This window comes from Dermacentor variabilis, chromosome 4, assembly GCF_050947875.1.
Source record: "Dermacentor variabilis isolate Ectoservices chromosome 4, ASM5094787v1, whole genome shotgun sequence".
NCBI classification, from domain to species: Eukaryota; Metazoa; Arthropoda; class Arachnida; order Ixodida; family Ixodidae; genus Dermacentor; species Dermacentor variabilis.
Window position 1 is genome coordinate 165,653,684 of NC_134571.1, and position 12,668 is coordinate 165,666,351.

At 46.3% G+C, this 12,668-nt stretch overlaps 1 protein-coding gene across 1 annotated transcript in view; it reads right to left on the reverse strand.

Annotated features, from left to right (window-relative positions):
* Positions 1 to 1,811: 1,811 nt before the first annotated feature.
* LOC142578047 (uncharacterized) overlaps positions 1,812 to 12,668 on the reverse strand; it is a 92,724-nt gene continuing 81,867 nt past the window's right edge. The window contains exon 5 of the mRNA XM_075687465.1: positions 1,812 to 2,034. Coding sequence (XP_075543580.1) covers positions 1,856 to 2,034 — 179 coding nt within the window. The 3' untranslated portion in view covers positions 1,812 to 1,855. The remainder of the gene's footprint in view (positions 2,035 to 12,668) is intronic.

Consider the following 12,668-nt stretch of genomic DNA (forward strand, 5'->3'; position numbering starts at 1 on the left):
GGATCGAAGATAATGCAGCGGCGTCCTTTTACTTCCAGTTCCTTGAGAGCGGCCAGCTTCTTAGTTGCTTCGGTGCTGTTGAGAGTCACCGCCCAAACATGGTTGATTTGGTACGCCCCCAACGCCACCACTTCGGGAAGCGCACCAGCGTTGGCTAGGGCGTCGCGGAAGTCCTCAACCCTGTAGGGCCTAACTCGTACATCGCCGTGCAAAAAAACAGTATTAACCACAACACATCCGGTGGGCAATGTAGGCAAAATGATCTCGTAGTCCTGACCGTCATTGTCTTCAATCCTGTTTCCGCGGCTTGCAGAAGCCGCTATCGCCGCTCCGCTGGAGCACATGATTCCGCGTCCGCACCGAACGGTAGTCGGAAGAAGAATGACTGAGCCACGAGTTCGATGCTTCAAAGCGGTACAAAAGCGCCTCTAGTGAACGCGGTGTTGCCTTAGAAACGAGCTGTTTCTAAGGCTCAGGCGTGCGTCGCTTGCTCAGGCGCACATTTCGTTGTCGCGCCGAACGCTGCGTTGCTCGACGCTCACCGCGTCTGATGCAGGGCGGCTAGTCGCTGCGCCGTAGCCCATTGTCTTACACCCCTTGGCGGGTCGATGGGAACGCTGTCGCGTTCCACTCTTGAAGGCGAAGCTTAAGCGTTCTCCAATTTTTTTCTCACTGTTGTCTAATAACGAGTTACTGATGGCTCTGTCGCTGTCTGCCAGGCACTGCCGTTCAAGCCCACTGTGGCTTTGGCAGGCCAGATTCTTCCACTCTATGATTCTCAAGTCATCAATAAAGTATTATTATTATTATTATTATTATTATTATTATTATTATTATTATTATTATTATTATAAACAGCAAGCGCGCCTACGGCGTTCGTCGGGCTAAGCCAGCGCAAGCGGTTGTCCCGTATTTATGCCTTGCGTCGCGGAATGCTTGGTGCGCGTCCATGATCGAAATGCGTCAAGCGACGCCGCTCGCGTCGCTGCAATCCGAAATAAACGCATGCGGCACTATAATAGCTTTCGTTATAAGACGTATTGTATATGTGATTCCGCACAGCACACTTCAATTCGCCAAAAAAGAAAAGAATAGATAGAATCTTTTGACGAGTTTTTTTTTACAGGCGTTTGTACTGCCGATACATACCTCTAATGAGAAAGTACTCGAATAGGCGTTCAGAATACCTTAGAAGAGCTTATAGAATCTCAGAAAATGGCACAATGTGAAAAACTGCCGCAGAGTAAGACGGGCAGAGATATACTAGGAGAATTGAGAATAAACTACACAAGTCAATTTGGCTTCAAGAAGGATATCTCTTGTGACATGCGGAAATATATGATAATCCCACCAATACTAAAAAAAAGCATGCATGCTGAACATCATCAGCAATGGAGAGCCTGAAGGAGCAAGAAATATAAGTACTTTAAAGATTCCCAAGAAACCATCTATGTGGACGCGGCCAAGTAAAAATAAGATAACTTGACTGTAGTAATGATGGTCTACAAAGCGAACAATCAGGTGAGTGGTTCGGTAAAACGAGCTTCGCAGAAATGGTGGAGGAAGCAGCCATTGCCCCGCTAATAGCAGCGACCTCAATTACACTCCTCATAACCGACTCGCAGACGGCCGTGATAAACTTCGCACAAGAGCGCATATCAAAAATAGCAATAATAATGTTGGCTGAATTCAAAGACCAGCGTATTATAGGTATAATCTGGGCACCCGCTCACTCTTTACCCGGCGATGAAGCTGCACACGAGGCGGCTCGAGGAGCACCACTGCCCATTTTGCAAAATAATTCAGCGTTATAGTGAATCGATTTTATTGCAAAGTAAGGAAGATGTTTGCTTTATTAACGTGCTTTGGTGTTTTCCGTTGGGTATTCTTGGGCGTCTTGCCATTTGCAACCAGCTGCATACACTTTTTCAAGTGCACGTTCCTCACCGCAAAATCGTTTATAGGCTATCTTACATACAGGAGTCAGGCCCTTACCGACAGTCGAATTGCTGAGAAGAACCACACAGCCGGTTCCTGGGAAAATAAATATAGACAACTTACGGATAGAATAAAAAAGCAAAAATACAGTTTGAAAATACAGCAGACTTGCAACCTTAAAGAATCCCATCCGAATTTCCAGCAAATCCGCTTTTTTGTGGCCGTTACAAGATATGTAATTGCCATTACAAAACTTCACGCCATTACAACGTAGCCCATACATGACTCGTCCGTTTTACATCTTGGTGGCATACAACGCTTCGAGAAATTATTGAAGAAATGTCTTTTTGAAGAGAGCTATTCATGCACAAACACATAGTTTCACGCAGGCAGTGACCATAAAAGCCCCCGAGCTCTCACTTAGTTCGCTTTTGTGGCATTGAATAGGTCCCGAAGGACAAAGTACTCACACCTGCACCGTGCGTAAAACAAATTTATAACACTCCGAAGAGCTTGAGTACGTAATTTGTTCAAAGTATCGCAGTAAATTCGAATACTTCTAACCTTTACTGCACATCCCGCATGATGTTCCTCTTCAATTCGCGAAACACAAACGAGGTATACATGGGGGTTACCGAGGATGCTCCGGACAGCTAATTACAATACTGTATAGCGGATAGAAATACGGAACAAACGTGTGCTGAATGCTCATGTGAAAAGTTCACATATAATCCAGATATGTTAAAGCTTTGCCGCACATTGTACCTACTTTGGTCACCATTTATACCAAAAGTGAACTTGGTGTTATTACGATTTTTTTGGGTGATTGTGAAATTATGATGGCCTATATGAGGCCTTTCAATACTTTTTGATTAAGTGTTTTCTTTTAGCGCGTGCTGTTATTAACAGGCGTTCTTTAATGATTGCGCACATATCAATTATACCCCTCCCCCCTATATCCTCAGCATGTGAACGTTTTCTCTTGCAAACCTACTTAAGGATGGTTGGTAAACTCTGATGCACGTGGTTCTTAAGTAATTTTAAAACGTATGCAACGCCTACATAGGTAATGTTGAACAAAGATTCTAATTGTCCTCCACCGTTTAAATAACCATCGTATATGCAGCTTCCTATTCTAACGAAGCAATAGCAGCTTGAATCGTCCGTTTCAGCTAGTAGGTCGAAAAAAACCTAACGTACGCCTCGTCTAACACAATTAGGTTTTTTTACTGAGTACTTTTTTATTATTTACAAAGCATATAATTAACGCGCGCGTTTGTAACTTTCGGTACACAAAATCTATGTAATGCTACTCATTTCCCAGGAACAGATCAATAGGGGGATAACAAGTGCGTACAAAGTCGTGAACAGTCAAGGACATGAAGTGGAGCGAGGGGCACGATGGAGGCGATGCATTAAGGACAGCACAGACATTGTCAGATGCGTAGTTGGCGCTCCTTATAATGTTGCTCCGTGTTCACAATTACAGAAATCACATGTGATGTCTATGTACATATTTTCGCAAGGTCATTCACATGCCCTGAAAATCCTGGCGCGCTCCCCTTTTTTGCCTCTCACGATAATCGTGGAGTTCTTGTACCAATGAATTGAAGAGTTGTGTTGCATCGTTTGGGTTTCAACAACAGCATTCTAGATTTCTTCGTGATATATTTTTTTATGAAAAGCAGAACTATTAAGTATAGTTCTGCTTAGTATTGATTTCTTTTTATGTTAACTAAACTATCTGACAACGTTTAGATGAAAGCCGATGTATCGATGAAAAATTGTTTTTTGAGAGGTGTTTAATGCTGAACATAATAAAAACGTATTCCATGTCTGCAAGCAAGCCCCTGTTTAGTATTTCTTTGATGTCATGAAGTAAGATTAGCTTGCGTTTTATCGATACATGATCATTTCGTCGTTGCTGAAACAAACTTACGTGACCCCTGTCATTTTGCTTAAGAGGTTAAATTTTAATGTTTAATTCCTTAAAGCCTTTTCGGTGACGAGTAGTCTGACCATCAACATGGTCGTAGTTCTCAGGCATGAGCAAGACAGCTTGCTCAGTGTTTTGTCAAGCTTGAATTGCATGTGTATTATTGCTTGAACAATATCTTTTTTAGGAATACCTGTTTAACTGATCAAACCACAGTGTCCGGTTTGCACAGAGCGTTGTGTATATTGGCTTGATCTTTAGACCACCACGCGTTCTAGCCGTACGAAATGCTGGACCTTTCTACGATTTTTGTCGCTTTCGATAAAAGAGTTCAAGGGCTCTTGGTAACCAGAGGTAATTTCTGAATGTGATCTAAGTAATACGACTTCGTACACATGTGATGCGGTTAACTCTGTTCAACATGTTTTTCACTCAGCATGCACAGATTGCAGTCGTTTTCACATGTGATGTACAGGTTACGTAAGTATGCATTGGCACCAGGTCCAAGACAAATGGAAACAAAGCAAACCTATAATGTAGAGAGAACAACCAGCATTCAGGAATTCTAACAGACCCCATCTACGATTATTGTATGCATTAAGCCAGAACATTCGCACGCACACATATGTTATTCAAATTCAATTAAACGCTATTGAGCCGAGCATGATGGTGTGGTCCTTTGGTTTCGTCGTTTTTGCAGTCAGACGCGTTGTGCGTCGCTCGAAACCCAGTAAACCTCCTTGATCGATCTGCGTGAGCCATTACGAATAAAATCTTCTTGAGTACAACTGTTTTGTGTGGAGCATGATGATACTGCGTCCTTTGGGCGTCGTTGCTTTTACAGCCAAACGCACTCCACGTTTCCGGGAAAACTAAGGGATGCAGCCATCAAAGCAACGACCGTTCATGCACGTCGATATTGTGACAGTATGACGGTGGCTCTTCAAGTCTATTGTCGCGCGTATTCTGAGCCCCTTCACAGCTGTTAGCGTGGTAAAGATTAGGTACTCAATTGCCACGCTGCAAGTGTATTCGATTCCTCCGGGGCGCTAGATTTTTGCAAAATAATTTTTGTTACGTTTTCGGGTGGAGGTAAGCTCGACTGATTAAATTAGAGTAGTGTATCGAAAGATATTGTGCAATAATTAAAGTTACCCGCATAGGTAAGCCGGACTCTGGGCGTATCACTGCTGTTGCCAAATCTCAAAGGCATTCTGCTATTCCGTGCCCAATTAGCCAGTAGGTAATGCGTAAGTACAGGCTATGTGACGCAAGCCAGACGAGGTAGCAGCGTTTCCACAGGCCTTTATTGATGTTTGCGCATTTGTGAGCCACAGTCGATCGACTTCAATCTTGACAAGGTGACTGAATTGAATTTTGGGCTTTTACGTGCCAAAACCACGATTGCATTGAGGCACGCCGTATTGGCGGACTCCGGATTAATTTTGACAAAGAGAGAACCTTAACGTACCCCTAATGCACGGGAAACGGGCGTTTGTCTATTTGGACCCCATAGAAATGCGGCCGCGGTGTCCGGGATATGATCCCTCGACATCGAGCTTTGGCATCGCGACATCGAGATTCGACATCACGACTTCGAGGTTCGACATCGATCCCGTAGCGACCAGATGCGATTCAGACGAAACGCGCAGTCAACGCGATCCCGAGCCTCGCTGAATATAATGGGGCCGTCTAATCCGGGCCCCTGCAAACGAATGCTTTCGCTCATTGCAAACTTTAGATTATATTAGAGCGAAGCCGTTTATGCGGACCCTATGTCGTTGTTGTCAGACTTCGGTAAATAGGGGACACTTCAACTACCGGGAGATGAAAAGAAAAGCTCAACAGGGGGAAAGCATTTCAGTTACCCCTTTCCCCCCTGTGAGAATGCTGTGTTATACGCGAACCTAATACGGTTGTCACGCGGTGCGTTTTCGGTGATCGAGCCAGATCGCCATCGATTTATCGCCATCGAATTTATCGACCCTGCCGCGAAAGAAATAATCTTATGCTGGCGGTTTGCGGCCAACGAACAGTGCCTAGCTATCGAAACGCGATACTAGGAGCGCGTGGCTGCCGGCATTTCCTGCGCCAGCAAGAAGCGCCGGTAGCTACAATGATCGTCAAACCGATCCAACCAGTCCGCCAAGCCTTGCTCTCATTACTGGCGCGCAAAAAGAAAGAACGCAGCAAATTGCGCGCAAAAAAAAGAAAACACTGGCAGAAGTGCAAAGGAAAGCACTACTAAAGCATGGTAATCGCGCGAAGCGGGCAAAAGCGCAAATGAGGCGAAACAGTGGTTAAACAAAAGATTCACAATTTCGACTGGTTGCGAAGTTTGACTTGCAGGATGTAATACTCAGGATGTAAACTAATACAGCTTCGCTGTTCGACCATCTTCACGGACTGGAAGGGGTGATGATTTTTTTTAAAATAACGATCAGATTTTTCTCATAAATATATGGATTGAGCGTTATACATTATCAATGCGTATGTGTTACGTGTAAATGCTTGTTTTTGTGTCGGCTTGACAGGACGGAAGGACAGGGGAATCATTTTGGTAATTTCCTCGCGGACTGGACTCGACGAGCCGGTTGCGAGAAAGGACGAACAAGTTTCAATGTCTAATGCCTCGATGTCACATGCATCCAGCGCTGACAAGTTGACCACTGAGATGCCTTGCGGGAGAGATTGGGTCGAGTTGCTGATATTGAGGAGCGGGAGCTGGACGTTGTTGTCGACAACAGTCAGAAGGGTCGGCTCCACAGCAATATTTCTACTCAACAGCACGTCAACTAGTAAACATACTACGTAGTCGCCGTCGGGGACTGGCGATGCCGTCGCCATTTATTTATTTATTTATTTTATTTCCCAACACTTTCTTTTCCCGACATAAGTACATGTGTGAGCTACACAAAGAATGAAAAAGCAACAATATTCAACAAAATACAAAGGATAAGGTAGATAAGCTATACAACAGAACGCTAAACAAAGCAGAATAAAATGAACCACAACCGGGGCATATCATAGTCAACGCAAAAACGTGAAGTATTTGGAAACAAACAAGTGTATACATTTTTTTCTAAGCACTGTTAGTTTAACATAAAGAGAACAGGGGACAAACATGAGAAATCGTTAATAATCTCTTGTGATGAGCTCCAGTTGTGAAACGAACAGGGATAAAGAATTTGTCGCTGTTAATGACGAGTTAAGTTCATTCCATTCTCTGATTACTCGAGGAAAGAATGAGTGCCTGAATGCATCATTATAAAAGGAATACTCGGTTATCGTATGTTCGTGTTGATGCCGTGTTATCCTAGATTGCGAATATGAAATGTACCGGGTGATATCAATTTTATACTGACGGTGCAGCATTTGAAACAGAAATTTTAGTCGACCTTGTTTCGCTCTCGTCGATAATGTGTTGAGGCCCGAGGAAGCTAAGAGACGTGAAGGTGAGTCAGTAGAACGATATTTGCTATGAATGAACCTTGCGGCTTTTCTTTGTACAGCTTCAAGTTTAGCTATGTTAGTTCCTGTGTAAGGAAACCAAATTGTATTAGCGTATTCTAAAATAGGTCTCACAAATGTTTTGTAGGCCAGAAGCTTATTGTTCGTTGGAGCGATCTTTAGGCGTCTCTTTAGATAAAATAGCTTTCGTAGTGCAGTAGTTGTAATATTAGTTATGTGTGTTTCCCAATTGAGGTTTGATGTCAGCGTTATCCCTAAATATTTCTGTTGGTCAACCATGGAAAGAGGCGTGCCATTAACGATATAGGTGAAATGAGAGGGTTGCTTTTTTCTTGTTATTGTCATTGCCACTGATTTATTGACGTTAATAGACATTTGCCACTGGGAACACCAGTCGGCTAGCGTGTTAAGGGAATCATAAAGATCGAGATGGTCGTTGTGGCTGTTAATTTTTTTATATATCACGCAGTCATCCGCGAAGGGTTTGATTTTGCACCCTATATTATTGGTTATATCGTTAATAAAGATCACAAATAACAGCGGCCCGAGTACCGAGCCTTGTGGTACTCCAAATGTGACAGCAACGACATCAGATGGCATGTGGTCATACATAACAAATTGTGAGCGGTGTGTTAGAAAAGCTGTTATCCAAGCAGAAACTTCTCCTTTCCCGATGGCATGCTCCACTTTTACAATTAGCTTAGTGTGACTCACGCAATCAAAAGCTTTAGCTAAGTCAAGTCATGTCAATTTGAGAACGATTATTAATACTAAGAGCAAGGTCGTGAACTACCTCTGTTAGTTCAGTGATGGTTGATAAGCCAGATCGAAAACCATGCTAGTGAGGCGATAGGATGTTTCCACGTTCTGGAAATACTGTCATGTGTTTTAGAATGATGTGTTCTAGTATTTTGCATGAAGTGCTGGTGAGAGATACAGGTCTGAAATGGCAACATTATTTTTGTCTCCTTTCTTGTGGATCGGTATTATTTTAGCCTGTTTCCAGTCATGTGGTAGAGTAGAAGTTGCTAGTGATTTACGAAAAATCTGTCCCAGATATCTACTGCACCACTCAGCATATTTTTTTAGGAATTCGTTTGGAATTTCGTCAGGCCCGATTGATTTCTTAGGGTCAATGTTGAGGAGAAGATTGTGGATTCCGGCGTCCGTTATTATTAACCGATCAAGCACTGACGTACAGGATGGTGGAAGAGGGGGGAGTGTACCATTGTCTTCCGTGGAAACTGATTTGAAGAAATTGTTATATTTGTTTGCCGTTGCACTTTTTTCTTCTTCGGTTAGTTTGGGTGTTGTCTGCTCGGTACTGCGCAGATGTTTCCAGAACATTTGTGGGTTATCTTTTAGAAGTTAGCAAGAGTGGCACTGTAGTAATATTGTTTTGAATCTTTTAGTTTCTGCTTGAAATGCATAACTGCACATTTTAACTTCAACGTTGTAGATGGTTTTGGGTTATCCTTGTTTGCCTTACGAAGCCGATTTGCGCGCCGTTTAGCATGGATGATTTCGCGTGTGATCCATGGATTCTTAAGGTGCTGTTTTTTCTTTTGCATTGGAATATAATTAGTTAAACAGTGCAGGACAATGATCTTAAAATGTAGCCACAATGCATTTACATCAGTAGATTCCTGAGATGCTTTTTTCCGAAAAGGAATCGAATTCATACGAGAGATAAGTTAGTATGCTGGCGTTATCTGCTTTATGAAAGTTAAAAAAGCTCTTTACTGTAGACTGGGTAGTAATACAATGATCAAGCTGGAATGTGCACATAGGTATACTGTGATCAGGTATTCCTTCAATAATGTCTATTTGTGCTTTACTTGTAGTAAAATGGTTGCTAAGAAATATGAGGTCGAGGATGTTTTTCGTTGAGCCTTGAACGCGGGTAGGACGAGTGACAAGTTAATGTAGGTTAAAATTTAGCAATAAGTCTATTAGCACTTGGGAAGCTTCTGACGTATGATGCATTGTGGACCAGTCTATGTCAGCTAGGTTAAAGTCGCCCGCAAGAATAATCCTGGATTGATGGACATGACGCTGCATATATTTTTGAATTGGTGAAAGGCATGCACTGTCAGAGGAAGGGCTCCGATAAACGCAACCGGTTACGATTGACGTCCCGTCGCACAAAATTTTGCAGAAAACGGCTTCAGCGTTGTTCACCTCGGGAAGAAGGACAAAGCGAAGACAGTTTTTTATCAGCATGGCAACACACGTGGCGGCTTGCGGCCACAACCAAACGTAATCGACAGAGGATAAGCAGTGTGTCGGTGAAGGTGGAAGATCAGCAAGTTGAGGAAGCTCAACTTGAAGGACGCCGGTTGCACAATCAATCAGAGCGGCATCTGCCGAAAAGAAATCGAGTGCCAGAATGACGTTGCCAACGCATTGCTTGATGACAGTAAAGAAACAGATATATGGTGACCGGCGATGGTGATACGAGCTGTGCACATTCCGATGACCGCGGGACTTCGTCCACCAGCGACACGAATAATACTAGTAGCGGTGGGAGTAAGTGCTTTCTTGAGGCGGCGGTCAAGTCGATTACTCATCGCGGACATTTGTGCCCCAGTACCAGTCAAGGCGGGGACACTTAAGCCGTCAACGTCGATAAGGTTTCGTCGTGTCGGCAATACGAGGAGACGATTTGTGGTGAAAGTGGAAGATGCAGCGTCACCTCTAAGAGCTCCATCCCTTAGTTTTCCTTCCTCTAGGTTGAGCGACGATGTCGAGCGTCATCGTAGAGGCGAAGGAGAGGACGCACGACGCGCTGGCGGCGAACAGTAATGGTGACCTCCAGGTGACGGGGAGCGGCTGTGCGGCGTAGGACAGGCATCGATGTTGTACGGCTCAAAAGGCGGGAAGTGCCGATAGCTATCAGTATTATACGGCTGAGTGGGCTGAAAATGGCGGTATTTGTCGGTGCGGCTAGCAGTGTCATGCCGGGTAAACGGTGACAGCCAACGGTTGTTGAAAAAGTGAGCGACGTGACCGGTATGGCGGCAGTTAAAACAAATCGGCCGATCAGTTGCTGTCCGCCATTCAGCCATATTCCAAGAGCGAGGATGGAATCGTTGTTCCTGGGGCGGTGATCTTGGGCGAGGCCTCTACCTAGGGTAAAAGTCAGGTATCCGAGAATGAGCAACGGTACACACGACGAAACCCAAGTTGCCAAGTTCGTCCGCCAGAATGGACTACACCAGGGAAGCTGCCGGCACGTGAAAATTGCCGTGGCCGGTGTTGGGAAGAACAGGAGCAATCGCTTAGATTTCCTGACGGACGATTTGTGTAAGTTCCGATGGCGGCGACGACTGGAGACGAGAGACCTGTCCGCCTTCGCATGATGACGTCGGAGTGGTGTTCGGTAGCCGAGTGAATGTCCATTTCCAGAAAATGGCAAACAAGGCCCGCAACGGTAATCCCGGGGCTCCAGCAGCCACGACCGCTGGACTTTGACAAAACGTCGGATTGGCCGGCGTGGATCGACCACTTCGATGACCAGCGCTTCGCCACAGCTCTCAACGAACGTTCGGGAGAGGCATATGTATGCACGCTACTTTACACAAGGGGCTACGACACATTGATCGCCTACACCATGCCGCAGATGGTCAAGTACTCCTGACCCGTCTACGCTCCCGGCCATCACACATGGGACGGCTGTGTGGCCTCTATAAGGAGGTCATAGGGGACACTCCTGCAAACGCTGTACAGCCTCGCCCACCACATCAACCTCCAATCCCTATCTCGACGGAGCTGCCAGGTGTCTCGAAGAACCGTTCCCCAACATGTGCCCTACAGCAGACGGCAGCCTCTCTCCTTCAAGAGAGACTTGGGGACCACCTTCACATCTTCGTCGATGGATCCGTGATACTGGAGACTGGCTCATCCACAGCAGCCTGCGTTGCACCGGCCCTACGAAAGAGCAAGCTGTGCCGTCTCCCGGGGCACGCAAGTTCTACCGCAGCACAGTTAGCAGGACTCCACCTTGATGTGGACCTACTTGCAGAGGAGCTACCAGCGACCCCGGCAGCCATCTTCTGCGACTCCAAGGCGGTGATGTTCTGCCTGCAGAACCCTGACAGGGCTAGCCTTGGGGTAGCGCTACTCTCCTCAAGACTGACGGCCCTTCAGGACGCAGGATGCTCAGTATCTTTGCATTGGCTACCGGCACACGTGGGGATCCCGGGCAATGAAGAGGCGGACACTCTGGCAAAAAGTGCCCACCACTCGAGCGTCCCCCTCAGCCCTGCTGTAACGGCCGCAGACTTCTCGAGGCACAGGCTGCGCCGGCACATCATCGCCTGCCACCCGGACAAACGCGTATCCCTGGGCCGGCCTCCACGGCCTCTTCCACAGCACGGCCTCCTACGAAGGGATGCCTCGTTGCTGCTCCGACTGCGAGTTGGCTGCTACTGGATGGTAGCCCGCCGGCACCGCCTTGGGAAAGCCACCTCGCCAGCCTGTGCCTCCTGTGGTGAACCAGAAACTCTGGAACACCTCCTGCTAGCCTGCCCTGCTCACCTGCAGCACCGCGGTCGACTTCTGCGAGAGTTCCACCGCCTGGGGCTCCCATGTTCACGATAGGAAGATATCCTCTTCCGCTGTCGTAATCAGCTACCAGCCTTCCTAAGTGTCGTCGAGTACCTCGACTCGTCGGGGCTCTCGGCGAGACTATAGGACATTTCTACAAAGACGGATGGCCTGACGGCCATCCCACCACCTCGTGCTTCCTGATGGGCCACTACTTCGCTTCCATCTCTACGAGCCTCTACCTTTCTCCTTCCTACCCTCTCTCTCTTTTAACCCCATCCCCACCACCCTGCTGGCGCTGAGCCGTGCTCCCGCATGGGTTGCAGAAAATAGCGCTAGACTTTTCTCCTTCCTCTCAAAAACCACTTCTGGATGCCAAGCCGGCGAAGTCTTTGCTACATTTGAGCTGACCGACGATGAAGCAAAAAGTTATGATGTCTTTAAGCAGAAGTTCGACAGTCATTTCGTAAAAGAGCGGAACATTGTTTATGAAAGTGCCTGCTTTCACAGGCGCCAACAATGGCCAGAAGAGTCGGTGGATCAGTTCGCAAGCGCACTTCACGTGCTGGCAGACCGCGGCGATTTTGGGGATATGAAGAAGAGACTCATCCGGGACAGGTTTGTCATTGGGCTGCGGGACGTGCAAATATCCGAGCCCTTGCAGATGGACCCGCAGCTCACATTGGCTACGGCGCTGGCCAAGGCCTGCCTCAAGGAATCCGTGCGTCAGCAGCAGCAGAGCCTTCGACCGGAGCGTGTCCACATCGGGAGCCCG